General features: G+C 46.8%; 1 protein-coding gene across 1 annotated transcript in view; it reads right to left on the reverse strand.

Annotated features, from left to right (window-relative positions):
- Positions 1-15,854, reverse strand: part of lamc1 (laminin, gamma 1) — a 50,208-nt gene extending 34,354 nt beyond the window's left edge. Inside the window, exon 1 of the mRNA XM_088014891.1 lies at positions 14,971-15,854. Within this exon, the coding sequence (XP_087871017.1) occupies positions 14,971-15,391 (421 nt within the window). The 5' untranslated portion in view covers positions 15,392-15,854. The remainder of the gene's footprint in view (positions 1-14,970) is intronic.
- Between the last annotated feature and the right edge of the window lie 654 nt (positions 15,855-16,508).

A 16,508-nucleotide genomic window follows, 5' to 3' on the forward strand; every position in this document is an offset into this window, starting at 1 on the left:
TCCAAAAGGAAAAACAAAAAACAGGTAAATTAATTAATGTATTGGGTAATAATGTAATCTTTAATCTAATAAAACATTATCCACTCATCTTCAAATGTTTCAATTGAACATGAAACGTTAATTTTATGAGATTTTCTTGCTTAATCCTGCAGCAGCAGAAAGTTTAATGATGTTTATCTGTCATCACGTCTGAGCTTCAGGGAAACAGCAGCAACGGTTCAGCGGCAACGACTCAGCGGCAACGACTCAGCGGCAACGACTCAGCGGCAACGACTCAGCGGCAACGACTCAGCAACGACTCAGCAACGACTCAGCAATGACTCAGGGGCAACGACTCAGCAGCAACGACTCAGCGGCAACGACTCAGCGGCAACGACTCAGTGGCAACGACTCAGCAATGACTCAGCGGCAACGACTCAGCAGCAACGACTCAGCAATGACTCAGGGGCAACGACTCAGCAGCAACGACTCAGCGGCAACGACTCAGCGGCAACGACTCAGTGGCAACGACTCAGCAACGACTCAGCAACGACTCAGGGGCAACGACTCAGCAGCAACGACTCAGCGGCAACGACTCAGCAATGACTCAGGGGCAACGACTCAGCAGCAACGACTCAGCGGCAACGACTCAGCGGCAACGGTTCAGCAATGACTCAGCGGCAACGACTCAGCAGCAACGACTCAGCAACGACTCAGCAACGACTCAGGGGCAACGACTCAGCAGCAACGACTCAGCGGCAACGACTCAGCAATGACTCAGGGGCAACGACTCAGCAGCAACGACTCAGCAGCAACGACTCAGCGGCAACGGTTCAGCAATGACTCAGGGGCAACGACTCAGCAGCAACGACTCAGCAGCAACGACTCAGCGGCAACGACTCAGCGGCAACGACTCAGCAATGACTCAGGGGCAACGACTCAGCAGCAACGACTCAGCGGCAACGGTTCAGCAATGACTCAGGGGCAACGACTCAGCAGCAACGACTCAGCGGCAACGACTCAGCGGCAACGGTTCAGCAATGACTCAGGGGCAACGACTCAGCAGCAACGACTCAGCGGCAACGACTCAGCAATGACTCAGGGGCAACGACTCAGCAGCAACGACTCAGCGGCAACGGTTCAGCAATGACTCAGGGGCAACGACTCAGCAGCAACGACTCAGCGGCAACGACTCAGCGGCAACGGTTCAGCAATGACTCAGGGGCAACGACTCAGCAGCAACGACTCAGCGGCAACGACTCAGCAATGACTCAGCGGCAACGACTCAGCAGCAACGACTCAGCAATGACTCAGGGGCAACGACTCAGCAGCAACGACTCAGCAATGACTCAGCGGCAACGACTCAGCAGCAACGACTCAGCAGCAACGACTCAGCAGCAACGACTCAGCAATGACTCAGCGGCAATGACTCAGCAGCAACGACTCAGCAATGACTCAGGGGCAACGACTCAGCAGCAACGACTCAGCAATGACTCAGGGGCAACGACTCAGCAGCAACGACTCAGCAGCAACGACTCAGCAATGACTCAGCGGCAAAGACTCAGCAGCAACGACTCAGCAATGACTCAGGGGCAACGACTCAGCAATGACTCAGGGGCAACGACTCAGCAGCAACGACTCAGCGGCAACGACTCAGCAATGACTCAGCGGCAACGACTCAGCGGCAACGACTCAGCAATGACTCAGGGGCAACGACTCAGCAGCAACGACTCAGCGGCAACGACTCAGCAATGACTCAGCGGCAACGACTCAGCAGCAACGACTCAGCAATGACTCAGCGGCAAAGACTCAGCAGCAACGACTCAGCAGCAACGACTCAGCAGCAACGACTCAGCAGCAACGACTCAGCAACGACTCAGCAGCAACGACTCAGTAATGACTCAGCAGCAACGACTCAGTAATGACTCAGCAGCAACGGTTCAGCCGCTCTTCGGGACGTTTTGATGTTTCTGCATCAAATAAATCAGAGCAGAAGATTCTCTGATCAGGAGTGTGAAACCTGCAGCAACTTCCCAGTTCAGAGGAGGAGTTCTGATCTAATCACAGGACGAACCCCCAACACACACACACACACACACACACACCTCCGACTCCAAACATCTCTCTGTTTGTAGTCGATTCACAGCAGAGACCACCAAAGAAGCGGCTGCCCCGCCTGAGGTGTCGCCTCACCGGGGGGCCAGGAGCAAACGACCCCCCACCTTATCACCACCAGGACAAACGTCCCCAGCAGGATGCAGCAGCAGAACCCCCACACAGCTGCAGACACGATGAGAAAAGCCTGAATCTGCGGCCAGAGACTGAAAACAGGGCCGCTCCACCTCTTTGAGGGGCCTCAGGGCCCAAACCGGCTGCTGGGCCCCGGCAGGACGAGTCCAAACTATTCAACTACAGCTGGGCCACAAAATTCATTCATTAAAAATGCAGAAATTACATCTTTGGAGTCTTTATCAATACATTTTTAGTTGTATCTGCTCAATAATAAATGCATTTTTAAATAAAAATCTTTGTCCTCCAGATGAGACTAATATTAGCAGCGTAATGCTAACGATAGGGTTAGCATGCCTGTTACAGGGATTGCTGTTCCTACATTTAATCTGAGGGATTTAATCTTTCACCACAGAAACATGAATCAAGTTTCCTTGTAGCTCTAAAGCAGAATAAATGACCTGAATTCAGTATTTCTGTTATTAGCAGACATGATATCTAAAATCCGCTGCAGGGAGTGAAATGTTTTGTTTCTCTGAGGTAATCTTCGTTCAGGTGTAATAATATCCATAAACTGGAGGCTGTTAAAGATTTATGTCTGGTGCTTTATGAGATTAACAGTTGGTTCCCTGAAATTATAGTTTTCTTTAAAGAAGTGACTAAAACAGGTTTATGGGTGTTTTCTGCTTTGTGGACCTTTGAGTTGTAGAGACAATAAATGTTAAGCAGCAGCTGCTTCTGCTGAAGCGACTCGAACAGAAACACAGAAGTTCAGGAGTTAAAGTCCAGAGGAACACAGTGACCTCAAAACGTCACCCGATTCTGATGGACCAGAACCGTACCAGAACCAGGTTCTGGTACAGACCGTTTTAGTTTCTCTTTAGAAAGAAACGAATCAAAAAACTAATTCATAACTAAATCTTCATGTCTGTATGAGAATCTGACGGAGCAACAACGTCTTCCTGATTGTGCATTCATGAAGCCTCGGCTGTAACCTTGGAGGATCAGCAGCAGCAGTCAGTCCTCCAGGCGAAATGCAAGCAGAGCAAAGGGAGGAAGAAGATAAATAGGAGCCCACATCAGTCGGGCGTCTCTCTCAGATCTGCGAGACGTAAACAAGACGAGCTCTGAAGGAACCTCTTCAGATACAATCTGTTCATCCGATTATTAAAAAGCTCAGATCCTGCTGACTGATCCGAGTCTGCACAGAGGATCTCTTCATCTGTTTCACAAATAAACAATAATCTGCCTCAGTTTGTTTCTCTGAGCTGCTGCTGGACGGTTTGAGCTCCGACTTTAATTTAAACCCTGAACGTCTGAGCCCAGAGATCTCTGCAGACAAAACAGGCAGAAAGTCTTCAAACGTCTCAGTTTTCCACATTAAAGGGAAGAAAACTGAGTTTTGGTGGAACTATGAAAGTCGAGGAAATTAAATTACATTACTCTTTAGTTAGGACGCTAAAGCTAACATCTCACATGCTAACTTTAGCAGAAGAACTTCTCTGACATAATTATGATATGAACATGAAGAATATGAACACCAATATTAAATACTAACGAGTAAATAGTTAGCATGATTATACTAACGATGATCAGATGCCTTAGCAACGCAGCATGCTAACGGTAAAATGTGTAACGATCAGAGAGGAAATAAATCGACAGAACAATAATCTGTTACTGATTTATTCAGTGAAACGTTTCTTTACTGGGAAGATTTGGGGAAACAGCTTTGAACATGTTGATGTATGTTAGCATATGTTAGCATGCTAATAGCATGAACAGATACCAAAGACAACCCAGTTAGCAAGCTAACGCCAGTGCTCGCAACTAATTTTACCTTCAAGCTTGTTGAAAGCAGCTTTATAATTAATTATAAATTAATGAACATGAATGTAATTTAATGTTTATAAGGAGGAGAATCAGCCGACGCTGCGTTGATCTGCTGTCAGTTAAACACTGCAGGTGTTTCAGGTAGCAGGTTTTCTGCCTGTAGGCTCAGTTTAACCAGCTCAGGTTGAGATGAATGGAGGTTAGAAGTTAAACTGCAGTTGAAGGTTGACCTTTAACCTGCACAGCCTCAGAAGGCGGCGGCCCGGTTTGCAGCCGAAGCCTCGGTGCCGCTCATTAATCCGTCCACACGTCATGTGTTTACCCCCCTGCCAGCACAGCTAAAATTACCCTGCATGCATCTGCTTGTTCCTGTAAAGCGCCTCGGCTCGCTCAGACTCCTCGCCGTCTGTAATGACCCCTCCCCCCCGGAGGCCCCCCGGGGCCACGGCTTCACTTCCTGCCTCAATCACAGAGCGGAGCGGCTCCCGGCCTCCACACGCCGCTCTCCTCTCGGGTCCAAGCTGCTGCTGTTTCCGTCCCGCGCCGTTCCCACCGTGACGTCGGCTCCCACCAGGGAGGAAATATTCAGAGTCGGCTTACAGTGGGGTCAGAGGTCAACACTGGGAGGGAGCTGGTTCCCAACTGGAGCAGAGAAACAGCAGCTGAAGATTCCCAACAGGAAACCATCAATTAACTGGCTGAGGAACAAATGATGGGATCATTCAGAGAAGATCCTGAGAGAGTTTACTGGGGTTTACTGGGGTTTACTGGAGTTTACTGGAGTTTACTGGAGTTTACTGGAGTTTACTGGGGTTTACTGGAGTTTACTGGAGTTTACTGGGGTTTACTGGGGTTTACTGGAGTTTACTGGAGTTTACTGGAGTTTACTGGGGTTTACTGGAGTTTACTGGAGTTTACTGGAGTTTACTGGGGTATACTGGAGTTTACTGGAGTTTACTGGAGTTTACTGGAGTTTACTGGGGTTTACTGGGGTTTACTGGGGTTTACTGGAGTTTACTGGAGTTTACTGGAGTTTACTGGGGTTTACTGGGGTTTACTGGAGTTTACTGGGGTATACTGGAGTTTACTGGAGTTTACTGGAGTTTACTGGAGTTTACTGGAGTTTACTGGGGTTTACTGGGGTTTACTGGAGTTTACTGGAGTTTACTGGAGTTTACTGGGGTTTACTGGGGTTTACTGGGGTTTACTGGAGTTTACTGGAGTTTACTGGAGTTTACTGGGGTATACTGGAGTTTACTGGAGTTTACTGGAGTTTACTGGGGTTTACTGGGGTTTACTGGAGTTTACTGGAGTTTACTGGGGTTTACTGGGGTTTACTGGAGTTTACTGGGGTATACTGGAGTTTACTGGAGTTTACTGGAGTTTACTGGAGTTTACTGGAGTTTACTGGGGTATACTGGGGTATACTGGAGTTTACTGGAGTTTACTGGAGTTTACTGGAGTTTACTGGGGTTTACTGGGGTTTACTGGAGTTTACTGGAGTTTACTGGAGTTTACTGGGGTTTACTGGGGTTTACTGGGGTTTACTGGAGTTTACTGGAGTTTACTGGAGTTTACTGGAGTTTACTGGAGTTTACTGGAGTTTACTGGGGTTTACTGGGGTTTACTGGAGTTTACTGGAGTTTACTGGAGTTTACTGGGGTTTACTGGGGTTTACTGGGGTTTACTGGAGTTTACTGGAGTTTACTGGAGTTTACTGGGGTATACTGGAGTTTACTGGAGTTTACTGGAGTTTACTGGAGTTTACTGGAGTTTACTGGGGTTTACTGGAGTTTACTGGAGTTTACTGGAGTTTACTGGAGTTTACTGGAGTTTACTGGGGTTTACTGGAGTTTACTGGAGTTTACTGGAGTTTACTGGGGTATACTGGAGTTTACTGGGGTTTACTGGAGTTTACTGGGGTTTACTGGGGTTTACTGGAATTTACTGGAATTTACTGGGGTATACTGGAGTTTACTGGAGTTTACAGGAGTTTACTGGAGCTGAATCAGAGGATGGAGATTGTGTCCTGATCAGAGGAACCAAATGAAGGATGAGAAAAGCTGCAAATCAGATCAGAGAATGAATCAGATCGTTCTCTCTTTCTGGTTCTTCCTGCCATGTTTTCCAGCATTCTGAGCTGCAGCAAACCGTCTGCTGATGGTTAAAATGTCGACCTGAGTCTGACCCGGATCCCTAACTTCCTGTTTCTCTGTTTCCTGCGGCGGCGGCATGATTCTCCATAGAAAGCACCGCTGATAAGAGACGTCTGAACCGCGGCGGCGTCAGCAGATGGTATCTGAGCTCAGGGTGTTTAGTCTGAGCCGACACGGTTCTGTTCACTCACGTGTCTGATCCCACAGCCGGCAGGAGGAGGAGGCATCATGCTGTGGGCCTCATCAGACAACCAGACCAGAGCTCAGAGGAAACGCCTGCAACTTTCCACAACCACTCAATAAAACATTTATAGATTTATGAACCGATCCAAGGTTCAGAGCTTCATGGATTAATTCCCATAAATTTACAAAATAGACAATAAATATGCAGTAATATTTATCATTAGATTCGAAACCAAGTGCTAAACTTTCATCAGTCACATGAGCATTTATTTGAAGAACATTAACCTGCACCATAAATAAATTAAAAAATATAAAGCAAATTCAAAGCAATGATTAATCATGTAATAATGAACCAGGCATGATAAATAATAATAATATCCATTTTAATGATTTTTCTCTTTCGGCCAAAAACTGGATGATAAATTCTTCAGTTTGGTGTTTAAACCTTCTTCTGAAGAATAATTTACAGAAACTCATAATTCATTTTATTTGTTGTTCCAGTTTCAATGTTAAATGTTTATTATAAATTAGAGTTTATTGGTCTTTAGAATGTGTTGGAATTAGTTTAGGTTGTTCTCCAAGCAGCAATATTATATTAAAATGTTATTAATCTGAACTGCTGTCGGCCTGCGGGCCCGACCAGAACTGAGGAGGTTCTGGTGATAAAAAGCTGCTGCAGCAGGACACCTCCATGATGATGATGATGATGATGATGATGCTTTCCTCTGAGGAAGTGTGGAAAGTGTCGGCGCTGTAATTACCACTTCCTGCGTGTTTATCGCCTCATCATGGCGGTTTGATGCTTAATCACAGCCTGGAGAGGAAGACGAGCTGCGACACGCCGAAGATCCCCGGGATCATCTTCATCCTTTCTCCTGGCTTCATCATCATCACTCACTTTTAAACATTTAGCTCTGAGTTCAGTTTTAATGTCAGAATTTTAAAGAAAAAGTTCAACCAAAGTTCAGAGGAAGACTTGAGGAGCTTGAAGAAGAGCTGAGAGGAACGACACTGCTCAGGGTCCCTGAACGCACCGCCGGCCTTTTAATTAACACGGCAACAAGAATGCAGCTTCAAAGCGACGAGAACAAACAGAGCGGCAGCTTCAACCTGCAGGAGGAGAAGAAAGGAGCGGCTGTTTGCTGAGGCGGAGGGCAAACAGAGCCACAGCTACTTCCTGTTTCTCACATTCAACTCCCATCTCAGACAAATCCCATCATGCACTGCGTCGGCTCCTGGATCTAAACCAACTGTGGCTGATAAGGATTAAGTAAGCTAAACGTTTTCAAAGTTAGCAGCAGCGCTAAGCTAACGCTGAGCTCTGATGTCAGAGGAAACGTAAGAAAGTTTCAACAAACCAAACCAGAACCAACCGAACCCAGAGAGAGGTCAGGAGGACCAGAGGTCAGAGGTCAGTTAGCATTCACACCTCACCAACTGGACCGGACTTTCTGGACAGATGGATGGATGAATGGATGGACGGATGCCCTCCAGCTGATCTGAGGTCAGATCGACCTCCGTCAGGTTCTTCACATCTGAACCTGGAGGCCGGCGGCCATGTTGGTTCTGATCTGGGCCCATCTGGTACCGACCAGCAGGTTCTGACCACTGAAACCCAAACGAGCTCAGGGATGAACCTGGAAGCTTTCTGTCTGAGGAAGAGTTTGTGTCTCTGGGTTTGTTCCTCAGGAAGTCGGTGAAAAGTCATGGAGCGATGAAGATGAAGCTCCTCCTCTTCCTCACTTCGCTCCAGTCAGGAGGACTGAGGTCCGACAGGCCTCTGATGTGTGTGGGGGGGAAGGGGGGATTCCTCCAGGTCCAAGGAAAAGCCTGAATTCCTGAAATGACTCGAGCCGAAGACGAGGAGGAGGAGGAGGAAGGTGAGTCAGAGCTTCGTTTTCAGACAGAGTGAGAGGTCGCCTCAGGCTGCCTCATTAACCGTCTCTGCCGTCATCGGATCAGCTGAGCTGCTGGTTTATTCAGCTGGAAGCAACAAAACCTGCAGCTGATGGCGGACCGAGTCAGGATCCGCTTCCCGGGAGAATCAGAACCAATCAGAGAGACTCAGCCTGTCGCAGCTGTAATGAATAATGAACAGAGTGATGCATCCCGTTCAGAGATCCTCAGTTGTCAGGAAAACCTTCCCAGCTGCAGGAAGGTCCAAACAAAGAGACGGCGACCCGACAGAACCCGGAATGAACCGGAAACCCGGATCCACTGGATAAAGATCAGAGTGAGACCTCTCTGTCTTTAATCTCCTCTCTGCACCGTGACCTCCAGCTGGAGACGGAGCGCCAAGGTCACCGAGACAAACCGGGTTTCTGGGCCAGAGTTCTACTGCTGGAGTTCTGGTCTGACCCTGGGACCGACTCAGAACCAGAACCAGGACCAGGACCAGAACCAGGACCAGAACCAGGACCAGGACCAGAACCAGGACCAGAACCAGAACCAGGACCAGAACCAGGACCAGGACTAGAACCAGGACCAGGACTAGAACCTGGACCAGGACCAGAACCAGGACCAGAACCAGGACCAGGACCAGAACCAGGACCAGAACCAGGACCAGGACCCGGACCATAACCAGGACCAGAACCAGGACCAGAACCAGGACTAGAACCAGGACCAGAACCAGAACTAGGACCAGGACTAGAACCTGGACCAGGACCAGAACCAGAACTAGGACCAGGACTAGAACCAGGACCAATCAGAACCAGGACTAGAACCAAAACCAGGACCAGAACCAGAACCAGAACTAGGACCAGGACTAAAACCAGAGCCAGAACCAGAACCAGGACTAGAACCAGGACCAATCAGAACCAGGACTAGTACCAAAACCAGGACCAGGACCAGAACCAGAACTAGGACCAGGACCAGAACCAAAACCAGGACCAGAACCAGAACCAGGACTAGAACCAGGACCAGAACCAGAACTAGGACCAGGACTAGAACCAGATTGTTCCAGATGTTATTACCATGCTATATAGTTGCTATATAGTTGTTATAAATTGTTGTGCCTACGCCTGAGGAAGACTTATATAAGTCGAAACGTCGCGATTTATAGGCACTTCATTCTTTATTGAATTTAAAAAAAAATTCACTCCATTCTACTCTTATTATTAAAAAACCTATCCTCTTTTCCCTCTTTTTCACTCTTATCAATCTATCCTCTTTTTTTCCTTTTTCTTTTTTCCTTTCAATTCCTTCTATAAAAATCAAAAAATACAAAAAAAGATTAAAAAAAACAAAAACAATAAAAAAAGCATATAAAAGAATACATAAATTAACTTATATTCATATAACTAACTAAAAAAACATTTATTGATTAAGTAATAAAGCTGACTGGACAGAAATAAAAAGAGATGTGGCAACAAGAGGAATGGCAAACACAAGGACGCAGGGGAAGACAGAGAATACGTCACCAAGCACAAAACACATGGGGGAGTGGAATGAGAGGCAGGATGGACCGTGCAACTCCTGTCTTTAGGCAGGCTAAACCCTCTTTTCCTAACCCTATCCTAACCCTACCCCTATCCTAACCCTTTCAGTATTTCAAAATGTTCTTCACTAATGAGATGATTGAACACATCACACCAATTTGAACTCTGCTCAAGAGCTGGGGGATAAAATCAAGACTAGCCCTGAAGAAATACAGCATTTCCTAGCGATCCTTCTTTTTATGGGTGTTTTCAATTTCCTGCCACTGGAGGACTACTGGCACCATGAATCATGCTTTGACCTGATTGCTGACACTGACTGAAGATAGGAAAAATTCAAATGTAATATTTCCTTGTTCGACGCAATGTTTTTCTTGGTTGAAATTAAAATCAGTGTTTTGTGGCATTTTGACAGAAATAAACTGTATCCATTACCCCAGACATTTTTTTGTTGTTTATTTCTTCATGAATTAGCATTTTATTTTAATTTATCTACTGTACTTGGTATTTTTATTAGGTCATGTACAAACCTAGTGATGGTTGAAAAGTTTAAATTAGTTAGTAATAGTGAAAATTATGATTTCCCCATATTTATTCTAAAATTTTACCATATTTGTTAATATCAACTCAGAAAGTCACAAAAATTCTTTTGTAAGATAATGCCATAATTATTATTAGTGTATAACACTGTAATAACACTTCTTGTTTCATATTTGCACCAATAGAGGAAAATGACTTGATTTTATACTAAAGAAATAAATGTCAACTACATTAGCTCAATTTGCTACATTTATTATTAACTTACATCTCAATATTTCCAAAACCACAGGGTCTGTTGAAAAAAAATATTGATTGTGTTTATGGATCACCCTAGGGTAAAAGAAATGCAAATAAAAAAATGTTCACAAGTTTTTTTCTAGGTGCGGCAGTTAAAGGGTTAAAGTTAAAAACAAAACATGTTTTTATTGTGATTCCAGTGTTTTTATGAATATTGTGGACTGTTTTCCGGGGAGCTGCCGGAGCGTCATGTGGAGATTCCAGATCATCTGAGCTGGAAGTTCATTCGCTGCTTTGAAGTCTGAACTCCTGGCCGACGAACAGAACCTCCTCAGACGGGTCGGAACCACAACACCGGACCTCGTTTCGAAAACCTCGGCTCATCCCGGATTCCGGATTCCTGAGTGTCGGGAATCTGCAGTGAAGCTTCAGAGACGTTTGCCTCGTCAGCTGAGCGACGCCGCGGCTCCAGCTGTGCCGGCCCAGTAATCTCCACACTTCCCAGTTTCCCACGCTGAGCTCATTCCAGAGCCACTAAACAATGCCGGAGTCCGGCCGCCCCCTCCCCCGCCGCCCTGGGTTCGCTCTCAGATTGGTGTAATTTACAGCAGCTGGCCGCGCCGCAGGAAAACAGGACTGGTTGGGAAACACGGTTTTCCCACACAGATCCAGGGCTCCTGAAGGGGCCGTGGATTCAGAACCACTGGATGAGTTCTGCTCCATCCGGAGAGTCTTCAGATGTGAGACTTTAGTCACTGAAACGTGTTTATTATTCTCTTTTTTGGCCTTTCTGCAAAGTTAAAAACACAAAGCCGTGTTTTCCTACACGAGATAGATACCATAAACGCCTCGTTTGTTATCCAGATCCTCCTGAAGCCGGTGACATCATGTCTGAATAAAAACCTGCTTCTGTTCCTTCAAGGCCTCGTTTTACCGTTAATATTTATTCCACCACCTTCCAGGTAAAAACATGGGATTATTCTGTTTGACCGGAGCGGATCTGCTGGAATATCTGCTGGATTAACATGTTTTCTGATTTCATCAGCGCCTCTCTGCTGCACTGGACCTGTACAGGAAGTAAAGTCAAAGAAAATCTAATTCAGATGCTTCCTGTAAACGTCTCCAGGTTTTAATAAAGCATAAAGTCTGGTCCCGACATCAAGACTTAAAATAAATGCTTTAAACTGATCTGTTGTAATCAGGAAGTTATTTTTGTGTACAAAGAAAACGAGACCACCACGAGCAACTTCTTCTGATTTCTTTGGCAATAAACTGTCTGTCAGAGAAAATCTGATCCAACACAACAAAGTGAACATCAAACCAGAGTAAAGCTTTGATTCAGATCCTTTAGTTCCCCAGGATTCAATGACTACAGTTCACCCCGAGTTAAAGTTTAAATAAAGTAAAAATGAAACATTCAGCAAAAAGCTGTGAAGTTCTGTGATGAAGAGGAAACTTCAGACCTGCTGCAGACAGAAAACGCTCCTCTGTTCTACCACAACCTAAAAACTGGTCCAAGAAAATAAAAAAACATCAAACTCGTTAAAATTTATGTTCAGATCCTGAACTTCTTCAGGCTTTATGACTGCAAAGGTTATCTTTATCGTCCCTGATCTTTAGTTTTAGAAAACAGAAACATTTAATGGTGCAACATAAAACTTCAAATTGTGCAGAGAGGATAAGATCCTCATTTCTGCTGCTTCAGCGTTACTTTCTCTGTAAAAACACTTTATTTTATTTGGCGTTCCTCTACGCTGACGACACGTTCCTATTCCACTAAAATCAAATAAAGTGTCTAGTCAAAGAAAACAGCATTAAACTAAGTTATGATTCAGACCAGGAATGACTCCAGAAGACTTTTCAACATTTTGATGAAATAAGAAAAACATCCAGAAAGGATGAAACATCCTGCATGACGTCTTCTGGTTTTATGTCTGCTGTGCAGGAAGCAGCTTGATCAATACCAACAACTAAACTATGACTGATGACTCGTCGTCTGTCGTCTAAACCGGTTCTGTTCTGAATGTCCAGTCTTGTTGGGTCTATCGGCCGTCAGCGGTCCAGCACAGAGGACGGCGGTTCTGAACCGGAGCGGACGCTTCAGCGCTCTTCATCAGGGACGAATCTGGAGAGTTTGGCCCTCAGCTTGTGTCTCCAGAGCGGCTCGGTCTGATCCGACCAGTTTTCTGCTGCAGGATTTCATCTGCTGTGAGGCCAAGCCGTCGTCTGATTTAATTCAGTTATGATTTAATTCAGCCTTTAATCCAGTTCCTGCTCCTGTTAGGCATTTCCTTCAGACTCTGGTTGCTTTTCACACAGTCTAAATCCAGGTCTCGTGTCTGAGTATCGTTTTACAGCAGGCTGTCCCATGCTGTGTCTTCTGTTTGTCTCCAGAGGACGTGGCCCGTCTTCCTGCCTGAGCTTCAACCAGATCTCAGTCCTGGTTAAAACTAACTGCAGGTTTTCAGCTGCAGAGCTCCAGGCCTCCATTTCTCCTCCTCCTGCAGGTTTTCTTCTTTGTGGCGCTTTCATGTGGCCCCGGGGCCCGTCTCTGCACAGTCGAGTCAGAACACGTCGCCTTCCTGCCGCACTTCAAAGAGTCCAAACACACCAAGTTACAGGGAGCGCTGAGCTCACGGCGGGTTTCCTGAGATTACAGACGAAGCTTTGTCCTCCTCAGAGGACAGGTGTCCCACATCAGGACCCGACCCCATCAGGCTGGTCTCAACCAGAAGGACCAATAAACTGTCAGATTTTGGTTTATGGCCTTTGGCTGGTTCTTCCTGGTTCTTCCTGGTTCTTCCTGGTTCTTCCTGGTTCTTCCTGGTTCTTCCTGGTTCTGGTCGGAAACAGCTGGAGGTTCTGAGAATAAACGGATTCAGGAAGAAACACGTTTCTCCACAACCGAGTCAGAGCTCAATGAATCTGTTTCAGAGTCACGACTGAGAAACAAGGTCAGCCAAGGTCAGAAGGTCAGAAGGTCAAGATCCACAGAGGAAGTAGAGAAATGTTTTCTTGGTTTCAGACAGAATCAGAGACTTTCAGACATCAAACAGATTCAGCTACAAAACATCCAACAGAGAACAGACAGTGATGAAGACAGTGATGAAGACAGTGATGAAGACAGTGATGAAGACAGCGAGGAAGACAGTGATGAAGACAGTGATGAAGACAGTGATGAAGACAGCGAGGAAGACAGCGATGAAGACAGCGAGGAAGACAGCGAGGAAGACAGCGATGAAGACAGTGATGAAGACAGTGATGAAGACAGTGATGAAGACAGTGATCAAGACAGCGAGGAAGACAGCGAGGAAGACAGCGATGAAGACAGTGATGAAGACAGCGATGAAGACAGCGAGGAAGACAGTGATGAAGACAGCGAGGAAGACAGCGAGGAAGACAGCGATGAAGACAGCGAGGAAGACAGCGAGGAAGACAGCGATGAAGACAGCGAGGAAGACAGCGAGGAAGACAGCGATGAAGACAGCGAGGAAGACAGCGAGGAAGACAGCGATGAAGACAGCGATGAAGCAGATGGAACATTAATAACCAGAAAAATGAAGAAAACATCCAAAACATGCAGGAATAATTTCAGACATCTTTAAATCGTCTGGAGATCAAAACCATCCAGTTTCCACCATCAAGTCGCAGCTGAACTGAACAAACTCCAGTCACCACCAATAATAGATCAGCAGATGTACAAATATCTACATTTAAAGACCCTAACATCATCATCATCATATTTGCTAATAACATTTTAACTTTAGTCATTTTCTTTTTCTTATTTAATTTATTTCATTCAGGCTGCAACACATTTACGCCCAAAGATTTCCTGAATCTCCCAGAGAGCTTGAATCTAACACCAGATGATGTGTTCAAAGGTGGCTGGTACACCAGAACCCTGCAGGTCAAGCTGAGCCTGAGCAGAGCCCCGGGTCAGAACCATCCAGAACCCCCAATGAAGAAACTCCTGAACAGAGCAGAACAGAGATCCACCACAGCCTGCAGATTGAAATGATCTGAGGTCAGAATGATCTGCAGTAAAGTTCCTGATGTCCAGCAGCGTTCCTGACCGGCACCCAGAAGTCCCTAATCTGCCCCATAAATCCCTAATCTGCCCCATAAATCCCTAATCTGCCCCAGAAGTTCCTAATCTGCCCCAGAAGTTCTTCATCTGAACCCAAAGTTCCCAAGGTTTCTAATCTGCACTAACAGTTCCCAATCTGCCCCAGATCCCTTCCAGACAGCAGCTGTACTTCAGTGAAAACCAATTTTTAGATATTTAGTGACCAAGGTCTCCAAGCGGCGCAGTGGAGCAGCCAGTTTAGGCGCAGTGTGTGTTGGCGCAGTGTGTGTCTTGGGCCCGCAGCCCGGGCTCTTACCGAGGTGCAGGGTGAGGTTGATGGAGTTGGGGTACTGGATCCCCGCCAGCATGGTCTGGCTCTGCCACCAGGTGGCGTCCTGTTGGTTGTTGTAGTCGGTCAGGTACGCGGCGTTGTGGTGGTTCCGGGGGTCCCGCGCGTCGCAGATGTGGCAGGACTTGGTGACCCCGGTGGCGCCGGTCTGGACGCAGTACTCCTCCGGCGGGGAGCCGCAGGTGTTGGTGGCCTCCACCGTCACGTTGAAGGCCGCGTTCACGAACTCCGGCATGCAGCGCTGCGGTCGGCCCTGCTCGTCCGCGCACTCATCCATGGCGCCGCGGACGCACACCGCGGCCACCCAGCTGCACGCCACCAGAGCCCGGATCAGGTTCTGCATCCTGCCCGCCCGCTCCGTCCTCCCGATCGGCCGCAAAACTCCCATCGGAGCTTTCCTGAAACTTTCCCAAAGTTTCCCCCGTCAGTTTCCCGCAGGAACGATCCCGGACTGGAGGATCCTGGAAAACGAGGAGCGACTGGTGGCTCCGGCTCCGCGGCTCTCTGCTGCTGCTCTCTGGCTGTCCGAGGTCGCTCTCAGCTCTTTGTGTCCGCCGCCATGCACCCACAACTCCAGCAGGAAAAGACGGGAGTCCAGACTACACCCAGTCCGCTACTGCGCAGCTCCGAGGCGCACAGGCTGCGGAGAAGAGTCCGCCTCTTCCTCCGGAGTCACCAAATCACCGCAGAGCCGCTGCGCACCCGCAATCACTGCGCAAACTTAAACACACTTTTCAAAGTCCGGTCTGCGCCGAATCACGTGTTTAATATTCAGGTCAGAGTTGAAGTTGCTGCTGCGTGGAAAAACTCCCAGATTTAGGAAAACCAGAGGAGGATTCCCGGAGATAAACTTGAGTTTGATAAACATGAAACTGATCCTGGAGCAGATTTCGGTCCTGCGGGTCTCTGGGAAAAACTCCCCTCACAGGAGGGAGGACAGAGACCCCTAGTGGACAAAGGCAGGAACAGGATTTCTGTTACTTATTCCACAATATTCAGGATGTGGATCATCCATCCATCCATCCATCCATCCATCCATCCATCCATCCATCCATCCATCTAACCATCTAACCACCCATCCATCCATCCATCCATCCATCCATCCATCCATCCATCCATCCATCTAACCATCCATCCATCCATCTAACCATCTAACCACCCATCCATCCATCCATCCATCAATCTAACCATCCATCCATCCATCCATCCATCTAACCATCCATCCATCCATCTAACCATCCATCCATCCATCCTGGTCCCTAATTGGGTCAGGAGGGGTTCTGGTTCTCCAGTGAACGCTTCGGGCGAGAGGCGGGTCACCTGGACAGGTCTCCAGTCCATTATGGATCAAATATTCATAAAAATCTTTTAGTTTACGTCAGGATGTTTAGTTCATCTGAACCAAACAAACTTTAAAATCAGAAAATGTTTTTCTGATGGTAATAAAAATTTACACTTTGATTTTTACAGAATAAATCATTCTGATATTTTTATTAAAATCTAAA

Source organism: Poecilia mexicana, unplaced genomic scaffold (assembly GCF_051168715.1).
Source record: "Poecilia mexicana isolate PSO_F unplaced genomic scaffold, ASM5116871v1 scaffold_17, whole genome shotgun sequence".
Classification (NCBI taxonomy): domain Eukaryota; kingdom Metazoa; phylum Chordata; class Actinopteri; order Cyprinodontiformes; family Poeciliidae; genus Poecilia; species Poecilia mexicana.